The 16,594-nt window shown below is 65.6% G+C and overlaps 1 protein-coding gene across 1 annotated transcript; it reads left to right on the top strand.

Annotated features, from left to right (window-relative positions):
• The first annotated feature begins 1,264 nt into the window (after positions 1 to 1,264).
• On the top strand, positions 1,265 to 16,462 carry CLIP3 (CAP-Gly domain containing linker protein 3). Its single transcript, XM_083853290.1, has 14 exons — positions 1,265 to 1,326; positions 3,182 to 3,323; positions 4,238 to 4,377; positions 4,968 to 5,061; positions 6,285 to 6,446; positions 7,282 to 7,400; positions 9,654 to 9,890; positions 11,331 to 11,466; positions 12,292 to 12,414; positions 12,960 to 13,088; positions 13,873 to 13,996; positions 15,393 to 15,454; positions 16,134 to 16,206; positions 16,328 to 16,462. The coding sequence occupies exons 1-14, from the start codon at positions 1,282 to 1,284 to the stop codon at positions 16,380 to 16,382; spliced, it is 1,641 nt and encodes a 546-aa protein (XP_083709416.1). The 5' UTR covers positions 1,265 to 1,281; the 3' UTR covers positions 16,383 to 16,462.
• Positions 16,463 to 16,594: the final 132 nt, after the last annotated feature.

Below are 16,594 nucleotides of genomic sequence, written 5' to 3'. Positions count from 1 at the left end.
CAACCACTACAGCCCCCTTAACCCCTATAGCCCCCATAGCTGCCAGAGCCCCTATAGTCCCCATAGCCCCCATGTCCACATAGGTCCCATGGTCCCTTAACCCCCACAACCACTACAGCCCCCTTAACCCCTATAGCCCCCATAGATGCTATAGACCCTAAGCCGTATAGCCCCTAAAGTCTCTATAGCCCCCATAAGCCCTATGTCCTCTATACACCCCATAGCCCCTATAGCCCCAATAACCCCTATAGCTCCCATAGCTCCTATAGACCCCATAGCCCTCATAGCCCCCATAACCCCAGAGATTCTATAGCCTCCATAGCCTCTATAGCCCCCATAGATCCTATAGCCCCCCTAAGCCCTATAGCCCCTATAGACTCTATAGCTCCCATAACCCCTATAGCTCCCATAGCTCCTATAGACCCCATAGCCTTCATAGCCCCCATAACCCCATAGATCCTACAGCCCCTATAGACCCCATAGACCCTATAGCCCTCATAGCCCCCATAGATCCTATAGCCCCCACACTCCCATAGCCCATATAGCCCCCTATAGCCCCCATTGATCCTATAGCCCCTATAGCCCTCCTAGCCCATAGATCCTATAGACCCCCTAGCCCTCATAGCCCCCATAGTTCCTATAGCCCCCATAGTCCCCCTATAGCCCCCATAGCTCCCCTATAGATCCTATAGCCCCCATAGCCCCCCTATAGCCCCCATAGCTCCCCTATAGATCCTATAGCCCCCCCAAGCCCGTAGATCCTATAGCCCCTATAGGCCCCATAGCCCTCATAGCCCCCATAGTTCCTATTGCCCCCATAGCCCCTATAGCCCCCATAGATCGTATAGCCCCTATAGTCCCCATAGCCCCTATAGCCCCCAAAGCCCCTATAGCCCCCCAGCTCCCCTATAGCTCCTATAGCCCCCCTAGCCCCTATAGTCCCCATAGCCCCTATAGCCCTCATAGCCATCATAGCCCCCATAGATCCTATAGCCCCCATAGCCCTCATAGCCCCTATAGCCCCTATAGCCCCCCATAGCCCCCCTATAGCCCCCATAGCCCCCCCATAGCCCCCCTATAGCCCCATAGCCCCCCCATAGCCCCCCTGTAGCCCCCATAGACCCTATAGCCCCTATAGCCCCCATAGCCCCCTATAGATCCTACACCCCCCATAGCCCCCATAGCCCCCGTAGCCCCCCTATAGCCCCCCTATAGCCCCTATACCCCCCCCAGCCCCGCCCCCGCCCCCCCCCCCACCGCCCTCCCCCGGGCGGGCCGCGCATGCGCGCAGCGCCCAGCCCAGCCCGGCGGCCGCGTCCCCGGCAGGTACCGGGGGGGAGCGGGGCGGGGGGGGGGGGGAGGGGGGATGGGGGGGGGGCACCACCGGGCCCGGCCCGGCCCGGCCCGATCGCAACCGGGGAGGGGAGAGGGGGGGCGGGGGGGGAGGGGAGGGCACGGCCCGGCCCCGGCCCCGCAGCCCCCGTGCGGTGCCCAGCGCCCGGCCCGGTACCGGCCCGGTTCCTTCCCAGCCCCGGCCCGGGGCCGTCTGCGGCCCGGTTCCAGCCCATCCGCATCCCAACCCCATCCCCATCCCATCCCATCCCATCCCATCCCCATCCCCATCCCATCCCCATCCCATCCCATCCCATCCCAATCCCAGCCCCATCCCAGCCCCATCCCAATTCCTTCCTAACCCCATCCCCGCCCCGTCCGCATCCCATCCCCATCCCAATCTGCCCCCCAATTCCACCCCCGTCCCAATCCCATCCCCATCCCAATTCCATCCGAATCCCAACCCCATCCCCGTCCCTTACTCATCCCATCCCCACCCCAGTTTCCATCCCATCCCCATCCCATTCCCATCTCTATCCCATCCCCATCCCCACCCCAATCCCATCCCAATTCCATCCCTATCCCATCCCCACCCCATTCCTTCCCCACCCCCACCCCCATCCCATCCCATCCCAATTCCACCCCATCCCCATCCTAATTCCATCCCATCCCCATCCCATCCCTGTTCCTGTCCCCATCCCATCCCCATCTCAATTCCACCCCATCCCCATCCCCATCCCCATCCCCATCCCAATTCCACCCCATCCCCACCCTAATTCCATCCCATCCCATCCCCATCCCATCCCTGTTCCTGTCCCCATCCCATCCCCATCTCAATTCCACCCCATCCCCATCCCATCCTATCCCCACCCCCAATTCCGTCCCCATCCCAATTCCATCTACATCCCAACCCCATCCCATCCCCATCTGCATCCCAATTCCACCCATCCCAACCCCTCCCCTCCCCATCCCATCCCAATTCCACCCCATCCCATCCCCATCCCAATTCCACCCCATCCCCATCCTAATTCCATCCCGTCCCCATCCCCATCCCATCCCTGTTCCTGTCCCCATCCCATTCCCTCCCAATTCCATCCTCATCCCAATTCAACCCCATCCCATCCCCAATCCCACCCCAATCCCCTCCCAATCCCATCCCATCCCCAATCCCACCCCAATTCTCTCCCCATCCCATCCCCATCCCATCCCAATCCCAATCCATCCCCATCTCATCCCCATCCCATCCCCATCCCCAACCCCACCCCAATCCTATCCCATCCCAATCCCAATCCTATCCCATCCCATCTGCCATCCCAATCCCATCGCAACCCCAATCCCATCCCATCCAATCCCATCCCATCCAATCCCATCCCCATCCCCATCCCTTCTCATCCCATCTCACCCCAATCCCATCCCATCCCATCCCATCCTTAATCCCAATCCCAATTCCATCCTCATCCCCATCCCCATCTCACCCCAATCCCATCCCATCCCAATCCCAATCCTATCCCATCCCCATCCCAACCCCAATCCCAACCCCAATCCCATCCCATCCCATCCAATCCCATCCCCATCCCATCCCATCTCATCCCATCTCACCCAAATCCCATCCCCATCCCATCCCATCCTCAATCCCAATCCCAATCCTATCCCCATCCCCATCCCCATCCTCACCCCAATCCCAATCCCATCCTCAATCCCCCCCCACCCCAATCCCACCCCCCACACCCCACAGGGGTGCCCCTCTCCCCCCCCCCCCCAAAATCCCCTTTATCCCCACCTGGGGCGGGTGCCCGGACCCCCGAGGTCCCAGCCCCGTCCCCCCCCCCCGTTCTTTCCCCCCCCCCAGGCCGTCGCCATGACCAAGGAGCGCGGGGGGGACCCCCCGGCGGGGGGGGCGCAGCCGCCCGACCCCCCCAGCCCCGTGGTGGAGCGACGCAAGAAGCCGGTGGTGCACCCCGCGGCCCCCGCCCCGCTGCCCAAGGACTACGGTGAGCCCCCCCCGACCCCGCTGAGACCCCCCCGGCCCCGCTGAGACCCCCCACCCCGCTGGGCCCCCCCCACCCCGCTGAGCCCTCCCCACCCCACTGAGCCCACCCCCCACCCCACTGGGCCCCCCCCGGTCCCGTTGGGCCCCCCCCACCCCACTGAGCCCCCCCATCCCGCTGAGCCCCCCCCCACCCCACTGAGCCCCCCCCATCCCGCTGAGCCCCCCCCCCAGCCCGGCACGGGGCACCCCCGCCCCTCGTCCCCATCACGAAGGGGGGGGGGGGAATTCGCCCCCCCCCATATGGGGTACCCCATATGGGTTATGGGGTATGGGGCTGAGGGGGGATGCGGGGCCATGTGGGGGGGCACAGGGACCCCCCCCGGGCACAGGGGACCCCCCCCCGGAATGCTGGGGGACCTGAAGGGGGGGGATTCTCTGATGGCTGCTATGGGGTTGTGCACACTGGGGTGTCCCCTGTGCACCTTGTGGAACGACCCCCCATGGGGACCACCCCCCCCCCCAAATAGGGATTCCCCCCCCCACGGGGACAGAGACCCCTTCCATGGCAAAGGACCCTCATGGGGGGGGGGGCTCGGAGGCACCCAGGGGGATTCTCCGATGGCTGCTACGGGGTTGTGCGCCGTGGGGGTGTCCCCCACACTCTTTGGGGTCCTCCCCCCCCGCCCCCCCCCCACCTTGGGGACAGTCCCCATACCCTGGGGGTCCCTGGGGACCCGCTCAGCACTGACGGGGGGGTTGCCCAGGGCAGCCCGGGCACCCCCAGCGTGGAGATTCTCTGATGGCTGATACGGGGTTGTGCACCGCGGGGTGCCCCTCCCCCCCACCCTCCCATATTGTGGGTGTGTGTCCCCCCCCCAATATTGTGCCCCCCCCCCCTACCCCCCCCCCCCCCAGCCTTCACCTTCTTCGACCCCAACGACGCGGCGTGCCGGGAGATCCTGCTGGACCCGCGCACCACGGTGCCGCAGCTCTTCGCCATCCTGCGCCAGTGGGTGCCCCAGGTGCAGCACAACGTCGACGTCATCGGCAACGAGGTGGGGGTCCCAGGGGGGGCGGGGGGCAGGGGGGGGGGTCAGGGTGCTATGGGGGGGGGCAGGGGGTTGGGGGGGCAGGGGGTTATGGGGGAGGCAGGGGGTTATGGGGTCAGGGTGCTGGGGGGGCAGGGTGCTGGGGGAGGTAGGGTGCTGGGGGGGGGTTAGGGTGTTTGGGGGGGGGTCAGGGTGCTGGGGGAGGCAGGGTGTTATGGGGGGGCAGGGTGTTATGGGGGGGCAGGGTGTTATGGGGGGGCAGGGTGCTGGGGGGGCAGGGTGCTGGGGGGTTAGGGTGCTGGGGGATGCAGGGTGTTATGGGGGGGTCAGGGTGTTATGGGGGGTTCAGGGTGCTGGGAGGGGGGTCAGGGCGCTGGGAGGGGGGGTTAGGGTGCTTGGGGGGGGTCAGGGTGCTGGGGGGCAGGGGGTTATGGGGGGCAGGGGGTTATGGGGGGGTCAGGGTGCTCTGTGGGGGGCAGGGTGCTGGGGGGTCAGGGTGTTATGGGGGTTCAGGGTGCCATGGGGGGCAGGGTGCTATGGGGTGTGACTAGGGGGGGTAACTGGTGTGACTGGGGGTAACTGGTGTGCCCGGGCAGATCCTGCGCCGCGGCTGCCACGTGAACGACCGCGACGGGCTGACGGACATGACGCTGCTGCACTACGCCTGCAAGGCGGGCGCCCACGGCGTGGGTGGGTGGGGGCGCGGGGGGGTGGGGGGGGACGCGGGGGGGACACGGGGGGACACGGGGAGGGGGCGGGGGGGGGGCGCCCACGGTTCAGCCCCTCGGCGGTCCCCGTTGTCCCCGTGCCACCCAGCTCCGTGGTGTCCCCCCCATCTCTTATCCCCGCTTCCACCGTCCCCGTGTCCCTGTCCCGGGGTCCCCATCCCGGTGTCCCCATGTCCCCGTCCTGGAGACCCTGTCCTGGTGCCCCGTGTCCCCATCCCAGTGTCCCCATGTCCCCGTCCCAGTGTCCCCATGTCCCCATCTCGATGCCCCATGTCCCCATCCCAATGCCCCACGTCCCCATCCTGGTGCCCCATGTCCCTGTCCCGGTGTCCCCATGTCCCCATCTGAATGTTCCCGTCCTGGTGTCCTCATGTCCCCATCCCAGCACCCCAAGTCCCCATCCTGGTACCCCATGTCCCCATCCCAGTGTCCCCATCCCCCCATCCCCGTGTCCCTCTCCCAGTGTCCCCATGTCCCCATCCAGGTGTCCCCATGTCCCCATCCCAGTGTTCCCATGTCCCCGGCCCGGTGTTCCCATGTCCCCATGTCCCTGTCCCGGTGTCCCCATGTCCCCATCCCAGTGTCCCCATCCCAGTGTCCCCATGTCCCCATCTCGATGCCCCATGTCCCCATCCTGTTGCCCCATGTCCCTGTCCCAGTGCCCCCATGTCCCTGTCCCAGTGTCCTCATGTCCCCATCCCCATGTCCCTGTCCCAGTGCCCCCATGTCCCTGTCCCAGTGTCCCCATGTCACCATCCCGGTGTCCCCATGTCCCCATCCTGGTGTTCCCATGTCCCCATGTCCCTGTCCCAGTGTCCCCATATCACCATCCTGGTGTCCCCATGTCCCCATCCTGGTGTTCCCATGTCCCCATGTCCCCGTCCCAGTGTCCCCATGTCCCCATCCCGGTGTCCCCGTCCCCACGCCCGGTGTCCCCACGTCCCCATCCCGGTGTCCCCACGTCCCCATCCCGGTGTGCCCATGTCCCCGTTCCGGTGTCCCCATCCCCACGCCCGGTGTCCCCATGTCCCCATCCCGGTGTCCCCATGTCCCCGTCCCGCTGTCCCCATGTCCCCAGCCCGGTGTCCCCATGTCCCTGTCCCGGTGTCCCCGTCCCCACGCCCGGTGTCCCCATGTCCCCGTCCCCGTGTCCCCGTCCCCACGCCCGGTGTCCCCGTGCCGCAGGGGACCCGGCGGCGGCCGTGCGCCTCTCGACGCGGCTGCTGGCGCTGGGGGGGGACGTGACGCTGCGCAGCCGCTGGACCCACATGAACGCCCTGCACTACGCCGCCTACTTCGACGTCCCCGAGCTCATCCGCACCCTGCTGCGCGCCGCCGCCCCCCGAGGTGCGCCCCCCCCCCCCCCCCCGCGGGGACGGGGACGGGGTGGGGGGTCCCGGTCCCCTAGGGAAGGACATTGGGGTCCCCAGGGGGAAGGACGGGGGCGTCCCCTGGCTATAGGACAGTGGGGTCTGCTGGGGAAGGATTTTGGGGTCCCTTGGGTGTAGGACAACTGGGGTCCCCTGGGGGAAGGACGTTGGGGTCTTCTGGGGAAGAACATTGGGGTCCCCTGGGTGTAGGACCCTGGGGTTCCCTAGGGGAAGGACATTGGGGTCTTCTGGGGAAGGATTTTGGGGTCCCTTGGGTGTAGGACAACTGGGGTCCCCTGGGGGAAGGACGTTGGGGTCTTCTGGGGAAGAACATTGGGGTCCCCTGGGTGTAGGACCCTGGGGTTCCCTAGGGGAAGGACATTGGGGTCTTCTGGGGAAGGATGTTGGTGTCCCTGGCCATACAACAATGGGGTCCCCTGGAGGAAGGGCATTGGGGTCCGCTGGCCGTAGGGCACAGGGATCACAAGGGGGAGGGACACTGGGGTCTTTTGGGGAATGATGTTGGGGTCTCCCTGGCGAAGGACATTGGGGTCCTCTGGGGAAGGACATTGGGGTCTCCAGGGGGAGGGATGTTGGGGTCCCTTGGGTGTAGGACACTGGGATCCCCAGAGAGAAGGACATCGGGGTCCCCTGGAGAGAGCTATTGGGGGTCTCATGGCCATAGGACACGGGGCTCCCCAGAGGGAGGACACCAGAGTCCCCTCAGAGCAGGGTTTTGGGGTCCCCCTGGGAGGACGGGGCGCGGGGGTCCCGTGGGCCGTGCCTCATTTCCCGACACCCCCCCCCCGCAGTGCTGCACTCGACCTGCAGCGACTTCAGCCACGGCACGGCGCTGCACATCGCCGCCTCCAACCTGTGCCTGGGCGCCGTGCGCTGCCTGCTGGAGCACGGCGCCGACCCGGCCCTGCGGGTACCGGGCACGGGGCGGGGGCTGCGGGGGGCCGGGGGGCGCCGGGGGGGCCTTACGGGGTGGTTGGGGTATGGAGGTGTTTGGGGGTGCTGGGGGGGTTGGGGGCAGTAAGGGGATATGGAGGTGTTTGGGGGTGCTGGGGGGATTGGGGGCATTAGGGGGATATGGAGGTGTTTGGGGGTGCTGGGGGGATTGGGGGCATTAGGGGGATATGGAGGTGTTTGGGGGTGCTGGGGGGATTGGGGGCATTAGGGGGATATGGAGGTGTTTGGGGGTGCTGGGGGGATTGGGGGTATTTAGGGGGATTGGGGGCAGTAAGGGGATATGGGGGTGTTTGGGGGTGCTGGGGGGATTGGGGGTGGTAAGGGGATATGGAGGTGTTTGGGGGTGCTGGGGGGATTGGGGGTATTTAGGGGGATTGGGGGCAGTAAGGGGATATGGAGGTGTTTGGGGGTGCTGGGGGGATTGGGGGCAGTAAGGGGAAATGGAGGTGTTTGGGGGTGCTGGGGGGATTGGGGGCATTAGGGGGATATGGAGGTGTTTGGGGGTGCTGGGGGGATTGGGAGTATTTAGGGGGATTGGGGGCAGTAAGGGGATATGGAGGTGTTTGGGGGTGCTGGGGGGATTGGGGGCGGTAAGGGGTTATGGAGGTGTTTGGGGGTGCTGGGTGGATTGGGGGTATTTAGGGGGATTGGGGGCATTAAGGGGATATGGAGGTGTTTGGGGGTGCTGAAGGGATTGGGGTGTATTGGGGCATTAAAGGATATTGGGGGGCACTGGCTGTTTTGAGGTGTTTTGGGGGTGCTGGGAGGATTGGGATGTATCGGGGGCATTAAAGGATATTGGGGGAATTGGAGATATTGGGGTGTTTGGGGGTGCTGCGGGATTGGGGCATTAAGGGGTGTTGGGGGCATAAGGGATATGGAGGGCTTTGGGGGTACTGGGGGGATTGGGGGTATTAAGTGGTATTGGGGGGTATTTGGGGTATTGAAGTGTTTTGGGGGTGCTGAGGGATTGGGAAGGATTGAGGGCATTAAGGGAAGTTGGAGGTATGTAGGCGTTTGGGGGCGCTGGGGGGACTGGGGGCAATAAGGGGAATCGGGGTGTATTTGGGGCATTGGGGTATTGGGGATATTGAGGTGTTTGGGGGTGCTGGGGGGATCGGGGGCATTAAGGGGCATTGGGGGGTATTTGGGAATTTGAGGTGTTTGGGGTGCTGGAGGGTTTGGGAGGGATTGGGGACGTTGAGGGAATTGGGGCACCGAGGGTATGCGGACATGGGGGATATTGGGGGTGTTGGGGGGTATTTGGGGTATTTGTGGGTGTTGGAAGTAGTGGGATATTTGGGGTATTGGGGATACTGAGGGGTATCGGGATATGGGATATCGAGGGGTGTTGGGGGTATCGAGGGGTATTTGGGGCATTTATTGGGTATTGGAAGTACCGGGGGCATTGGGGGACTGGGAGGCTTTGGGGTTAATGGGGATACTGGGGAGTCTGGGGTATGGAGGGGTATTGCTGGGTATGGAGGCAGTGGGGTACTGGGAGTACTGGGAGCGACTGGGTGTACTGGGAGGACCGGGGAGTACTGGGGTTATTGTGGGCATGGGGATACCGAGGGGTATTGGGGATATTGAGATTACTGGGGGGCTTTGGGGAGGGAAATGGGGTATTGGGGGGCTCAGAGGTTTTGGGGGCACTGGGGGCACTGGGGCTTTTGGGAGCATTGGGGTATTGAGGGGCACTGGGGGGGGTTGGAAGTACTGGGTCACTGGGGGCACCGGGAGGGGTTGAGGGGTGTGGGGAAGGATTTGGGGCGTTGGGGGTACGGGGGGGTACTGGGGGTGTTAAGGGCACTGGGGGCATTGGGGTATTGGGGTACTGAGGGGGTTTAGGGGTGTTTGGGGGTGCTGGGGGTATTGGGATTTGGAGGGATTGAGGGGTATGGGGGGGCAATTGGGGTGCCAGATATTGGGGTGCTGAGGGCTGTGGGAAGTCTTGGGATGTTGGGGGGCACTGGGGTACCAGCGGGGGCTTGGGGGGGGGGGGGGGCTTTAGGGCATTGGGATATTGAGGGGAACCGGGAGCATCGCCCTGGGGTTCCCAGGAGGAACGGGGCTACTGGGATTTAGGGGGGCTCTCAGCGGTGCCGGGGGGGCGGGGGGGGACCGGCCGCCCCGTTTAGGACCCTCCCCGTTGTGCGGCGTCCCCGTCCCGTCCCGTGTCCCCCCCCCCCCCCCCCCCCCCCCGCAGAACAGCAAAGGGCAGGTGGCGGCGGAGGTGGTGCCGGACCCCACGGACATGGCCCTGGACAAGGCGGAGGCGGCGCTGGCGGCGCGGGAGCTGCGGCGGCTGCTGCTGGACGCGGTGCCGCTGAGCTGCAGCCTGCCCCGCGTCACCCTGCCCAACTACGACAACCTGCCCGGGAACCTCATGCTGCTCTGCCTCGGGCTGCAGCTGGGCGACCGCGTGCGCATCGAGGGCGGCAAGGTGCGGCGGGGGGGGATATGGGCACCGGGGGTTATGGGGACGGGGGGGGTTATGGGGATGGGGAGATATGGGGACGGGGCGCAGCGGTGGCTGCTCTGCGTGGGGATGTGGGCGTGGTACAGGGGGGGGTTGGGGGGAAAAAAAGCAGGGTTTTGGGGTGAACGGATGGGTTTTGGGGTGAATGGAGGGGTTTTGGGGTGCACAGTGGGGTTTGGGGTGTGTATGGGTGCTGGGGGACCCAGGGGGCAAACAGCACCCATGGTGGGTGCAAACAGTGCTTGTGCGACCTTGTGCTGCCATGCATGGGGATGTGGGCATGGTACGGGGGGGTTGGGGGGAAAAAAACAGGGTTTGGGGGCGAACGGGTGGGTTTGAGGGTGAATGGGTGGGTTTTGGGGTGAATGGAGGGGTTTTGGGGTGCACAATGGGGTTTGGGGTGTGTATGGGTGCTGGGGGACCGAGGGAGCAAACAGCACCCATGGTGGGTGCAACCGGTGCTTGTGCGACCTTGTGCTGCCATGCATGGGGATGTGGGCGTGGTGTGGGGGGTTTTGGGGTGAATGGAAGGGTTTTGGGGTAAATGGATGGGTTTTAGGGTGAATGGAGGGGTTTGGGGTGCACAATGGGGTTTGGGGTGCGTATGGGTGCTGGGGGACCCAGGGGGGCAGCAGCACCCATGGTGGGTGCAACCAGTGCTTGTGCGACCTCGTGCTGCTCTGCGTGGGGATGTGGGCATGGCATGGGGGGTTTTGGGGTGAATGGAAGGGTTTTGGGGTGAATGGGTGGGTTTTGGGGTGAATGGAGGGGTTCTGGGGTGCACAATGGGGTTTGGGGTGCGTATGGGTGCTGGGGGACCCAGGGGGGCAGCAGCACCCATGGTGGGTGCAACCAGTGCTTGTGCGACCTCGTGCTGCTCTGCGTGGGGATGTGGGCATGGCATGGGGGGTTTTGGGGTGAATGGAAGGGTTTTGGGGTGAATGGAGGGGTTTTGGGGTGCACAGTGGGGTTTGGGGTGCGTATGGGTGCTGGGGGACCCAGGGGGCAAACAGCACCCATGCTCGGTGCAACCAGTGCCTGTGTGACCTCGTGCTGCCATGCATGGGAATGTGGGCATGGTACGGGGGGGTTGGGGGGAAAAAAGCGGTGTTTGGGGGCGAACGGGTGGGTTTGAGGGTGAATGGGTGGGTTTTGGGGTGAATGGAGGGGTTTTGGGGTGAATGGAGGGGTTTTGGGGCAAGAAGAGGATTATTGGGGCCCTCAACGGCTCCTGAGGGTACCCACGGCTGCTGGGGGTCCCGGCGCACCGCCCCCACCGGGACCCTCCTGCTGCTCCCCGGTGTGTGTGTGGGGGGCTGCTCCCCATCATGGAGGGGGGAACGGGGGGGGGGGGGGGGGCTTTCAGGGGCACCCATGGGTGCTGCCCCCCTCCCCCCCCCACAGGTGGGGACCCTGCGCTTCTGCGGCACCACGGCCTTCGCCAGCGGGCAGTGGGCGGGGGTGGAGCTGGACGAGCCCGAGGGCAAGAACGACGGCAGCGTCGGGGGGGTGCGCTACTTCATCTGCCCCCCCAAGCAGGGTACGGGGCCGGGGGGGGGCGCTGGGGGGGGGCGCTTGGTCGTGGGCTGGGGCTGCGCTGGGTTATACTGGGTTATACTGGGTTATACAGGGCTATATGGGTTTGTATTGGGTTATATGGGGTGATATGGGGTTGTGCTGGGTGGTATGGGGTTGTACTGGGTTGTACTGGGTTACACGGGGTTGTACTGGGTTATACTGGGTTGTACTGGTGCCTCTGAGCCTGCACCAGTCCATCCCAGGCCGTACTGGGGCTGTGCGGAGCGGTAACAGCCCCCACTGCTCTGTACTGGTCCATACTGCCCTATATTGCCCCATACAAGTCCGTACTGGGCCATAGGGGTCTGCACTGGTCTGTTAGGGCTGTACAGAGTGTTAATGGCCCCCTGCTTGTTCATACTGGTCTGTATTGGTCTGTGTGGGTCCGTACTGGTCTGTACTGGTCCTTATGGACCCATACAGGTCTGTGAGGGTCAATATTGGACCATACTGGTCCATACTGGTCTGTATTGGACTGCAGTGGTCTCTATTGGTCTGTACTGCTCTATACGGCTCCTTACTGGCCCATACAAACAGGTCTGTGCTGATCTGTACTGGGCCATACTGCCCCATACTGGTCTGTACTGGTCCATACTGGTTTGTACTGGTCCATACTGGTCTGTACTGCTCCGTATCAGTCTGTACTGGTCTATATGGGTCAATACTGGCCCATACAAACAGATCTGTACTGAGCCATACTGCCCCACATTGGTCTGTACTGGTCCGTATTGGCCTGTACTGGTCCATACTGGTCCGTACTGGTCCTTACTGGTCTATGTGCCCGCAGGCGTCTTTGCCTCCGTCTCCAAGATCTCCAAGGCTGAGGAGCAGCCGCTGGCGCCGTCCCCCCCCCGCAGCCCCCCCGGGCCCCCAGCCCGCGCCCCCACCAAGGGGCGCAAGGACAAGCGAGGTGTGCCCCCCCCCTCCCCCTCCCCGGGGGGGCAGGGGGCGGGGCCTGGCTGGCTCCGCCCCCACGTGCACCGGGGGGCGGGGCCAGGGAGGGTGGGGTCATGAGGGGGCGGGGCCAGGGAGGGTGGGGCCACGTGGGGGTGGGGCCTGGGAGGGCGAGGCCACGGGGGAGGGGGGGCAATGAGGGTGGGGCCACGAGGGGGTGGGGCCAGTGGGGGCGGGGCCACAAGGGGGCGGGGCTAATGAGGGTGGGACCACGAGGGGGTGGGGCCACAAGGGGGCGGGGCCAATGAGGGTGGGGCCATGTGGGGGCGGGGCCAATGAGGGTGGGGCCAGTGGGGGCGGGGCCACAAGGGGGCGGGGCCAATGAGGGTGGGGCCATGTGGGGGCGGGGCCAGGGAGGGGCGGGGCCAATGAGGGTGGGGCCATGTGGGGGCGGGGCCACAAGGGGGCGGGGCCAATGAGGGTGGGGCCATGTGGGGGCGGGGCCAGGGAGGGGCGGGGCCAGTGCGTGGGCGTGTCCCGCCTGACCCCGCCTCCCCGCAGCCCCCCGGAAGCGGGGGGGGGCGTGGCTGGACAGGGAGGGGCGCCGCGTGGCCCCGGGGGACGCGGTGCTGGTGGCCGGACAGCGCCCGGGACGGGCCCGGTTCTACGGGCGCACCGACTTCGCCCCCGGTGAGCCCCCCCCCGGGACCCCCCCCAGCCCTGGGACACCCCCATGGGACCCCCCCTGAGGACCCCTCCTCGAGACCCCGCTCCTGGGACCCCCCCCGGGACCCCCAGCACCCCCCTGGATCCCTGACCCCAGGGGGCAGCCCCCATTTGGGACCCCCCCCCTTCAAGAGACCCCTCCCATGGGGCGCCCCCCATGGGCACCCTTCACTTTGGGACCACCCCCCTTAAGAGACACCCCCGCACCACGGGACCCCCCCAGGACACCCCCCCCTTGGGGCTCTCCCCATTTTGGATCCCTCCCCCAGGGACCCCCCCCACCCGAGACCCTTCCCATGGGGCCCCCCCACTTTGGGACCACCCCAGTGAATCCCCCAGGAACCCTACACCCACCATGGGACCCCCCCCCAGGACCCCACCCCCACTCTGGGACCCCCCCCAGGACCCCACCACCACCATGGGACCCCCCCAGGACCCCCACCCCCACTGTGGGACCCCCCTAGGACCCCACCCCCACCATGGGACCCCCCCCAGGACCCCACCCCACCACCATGGGACCCCCCTTTTGGAGCACCCCCCCCAACACCCCCCCCATAGGGCCCCCCCACTTTGGGCCCACCCCAGCGAATCCCCCAAGAACCCCACACACACCATGCCCCCCCCCCTCAGGACACCCCCCCCCCCAATGGGACATCCCCCTGGGACCCCCCCCCAAGACCCCAGCCCCCCCACCCCACCCCACCCCCCCTCACGTGCCCCCCCCCCCCCCCCGTGTCTCCCCCCCCAGGGTACTGGTTCGGGGTGGAGCTGGACACGGCCGGGGGCAAACACGACGGCTCCGTCTTCGGGGTCCGCTACTTCTCCTGCCCCCCCAAGCACGGAGTCTTCGCGCCCCCCTCCCGCGTGCAGAGGTGCCGGGGGGGGGACATGGGGACGTGGGGACGTGGGGTGGGGACATTGGGGGCATGGGGACATGGGGACATGGGGTGGGCATATTGGGGATATGGGGACATGGGGTAGGGACATTTGGGGCATGGGGACATGGACATGGGGCATGGGGACATGGGGACACTGGGGGCATGGGGACATGAGGATATCAGGGACATGGGGACATGGGGTGGGGACATTGGGGGCATGGGGACACTGGGGGCATGGGGACATGGGGACATGGGGACATGGGGATGTGGGGTGGGGACATCGGAGACATGGGGACATGGGGACACTGGGGGCATGGGGACATGGGGACGGGGTGGGGACATAGGGGGCATGGGGACATGGGGTAGGGACATTGGGGGCATGGGGACACTGGGGGCATGGGGACATGGGGACGTGGGGTGGGGACATAGGGGACATGGGGACATGGGGTAGGGACATTGGGGGCATGGGGATATGGGACATGGGGACACTGGGGGCATGGGAACATGAGGTGAGGACATGGGGACATGGGGACTTGGGGATGTGGGGCATATTGGGGATACGGGGACATGGAACATGGGGACATGGGGTGGGGACATCGGGGACATAGGGACAGTGGGGACATAGGGACATGGGGTTGGGACATTGGGGACATGGGGACATGGGGACACGGGGACATGGGGTGGGCATATTGGGGATATGGGGACATCAGGGACATGGGGACATGGGACATGGGGACATGGGGACATGGGGTGGGGACATTGAGGACATGGGGATGGGGATTATGGGGACATGGGGATGTTGGGGACATTTGGGGCATGGGAGATTGGGGACAGGGGCATATGGGACATATTGGGGACATGGGGACAATGGGAATATGGGGGACATTGGAGACATGGGGGTCATGGGGATAGGGGGACATTGGGGTCATTGGGGACATTGGGGTCATTGGGATATGGGGTCATTGGGGACATTGGGGTCATTGGGGACATTGGGGACATTGGGGTCATTGGGATATGGGGTCATTGGGGACATTGGGGTCATTGGGGACATTGGGGACATTGGGGTCATTGGGATATGGGGTCATTGGGGACATTGGGGTCATTGGGGACATTGGGGACATTGGGGTCATTGGGATATGGGGTCATTGGGGACATTGGGGTCATTGGGGACATTGGGGGACATTGGGATATGGGGTTATTGGGGTCATTGAGGACATTGGGGTCATTGAGGTCATTGGGATATGGGGTCATTGGGGACATTGGGGTCATTGGGGTCATTGGGATATGGGGTCATTGGGGTGTGGGGTCCGGGGGGCGCTGGGGGGCCCCGCCCCTGACCCCGGTGACCCCAGTGACCCCTGTTCTCCCCCCCCCCCCCCCCCCCCCCCAGGGTCGGGGGCCCCAAGGAGGAGCCGGGGGACGGCCCCGAGAAGAAGGCGCAGCAGGTGACCGGTGCGTGCTGATTGGCTGCAGCCGGGGTGGGCGGGGCTGAGGGGGCGGGGCCACTCTGCTGGTTGGCCGGTGAGGTGAGGGAGCACTGCTGATTGGCTGGTGGGGAGAGAGAGAGGCTATTGCTGATTGGCTGGCGGGGCGGGGGGGGTCTGATTGGTCAGCGAGGTGGACAGGTCTGCGCTGATTGGCCAGCTGGTGGGAGGGGATGCTTCACTCTGATTGGCTAGCTGGTGGAGGGAACTTCACTGATTGGCCAACTGGTGGGGGAAGCTTCAATCTGATTGGCCACCTGATGGAGGGAACTTCACTGATTGGCCAACTGGTGAGGGAAGCTTCATTCTGATTGGCCAGCTATTTGGGGAAGCTTCTTTCTGATTGGCTAGCTGGTGGGGGGAGCGTCACTGATTGGCCATCTGGTGGCGGGAGTGTCATTGGCCATCTGGTGTGGGCGTGCTTCACTCTGATTGGCTGGCTGGTGGAGGGAACTTTACTGATTGGCCAAGTGGTGGGGGAAGTTCATTCTGATTGGCTGGCTGGCGGAGCGCGCTTCACCGATTGGCCAGCTGTTGGGGGAAGCTCCCCTCTGATTGGCCGGCTGGTGGAGGGCCCCTCGCCCTGATTGGCCGGCGTCCGTTTTCCCTGACGGCGCCCCCCCCCGGCGCCCCCGGTGCCCCTGCAGTGTCGCAGCCCAAGCGCAACTTCCCGGCCGTGCGGACCCCCAAGGACATCGCCTCCGAGAGCTCCTTCTCCAGGTGGGGCCGGGGAGGGGGGGGCAGCGAGGGGACCCCATTGGGGGGGGGGGGCACGGGGACCCCCTTGTGGGGGCCGCGCCCCCCCCGCCCCATTCCCACGGCGCCCCCCTCTCGCCCTCAGGCTACTCTTCTGCTGCTGGTTCCCCTGGATGCTGCGGGCCGAGATGCAGTCCTAACCCCCCCCCTCCTCGTGCCCCCCCCCGCCACCCCACCCCCACCCAGTGCCTTTGGCCCCTCCCCCCCCGGGGAGACGTGATGTGAGCCCCCCCCCCGCCCCTATCCCCCCCCACCTGCTCTGGGCCGTTCACTCTGGAACCTACTGATGACAGCGACCGGGGGAGCCGCCGGCCCCACCCTGCCCCAAACCTCCCCCCCCCCCCTCCACTCC

The sequence above is a fragment of the Anser anser genome (genome assembly GCF_964211835.1).
Source record: "Anser anser genome assembly, contig: HAP1_SCAFFOLD_733, whole genome shotgun sequence".
In the NCBI taxonomy this organism is placed as follows: Eukaryota; Metazoa; Chordata; class Aves; order Anseriformes; family Anatidae; genus Anser; species Anser anser.
The sequence above is the reverse complement of the archived record's forward strand: the minus strand, read 5'-3'. Positions and strand labels throughout refer to the sequence as shown.

What these genes read in the sequence shown, in the direction of transcription:
- CLIP3 (XM_083853290.1), top strand. Translation starts at nt 1,282, where the DNA reads ATGCGCGCAGCGCCCAGCCCAGCCCGGCGGCCGCGTCCCCGGCAG. An exon ending in TGCGCATCGAGGGCGGCAAG is followed by an intron (nt 9,891 to 11,330) that starts GTGCGGCGGGGG and finishes CCCCCCCCACAG; the next exon opens with GTGGGGACCCTGCGCTTCTG. An exon ending in TCCGAGAGCTCCTTCTCCAG is followed by an intron (nt 16,207 to 16,327) that starts GTGGGGCCGGGG and finishes TCTCGCCCTCAG; the next exon opens with GCTACTCTTCTGCTGCTGGT.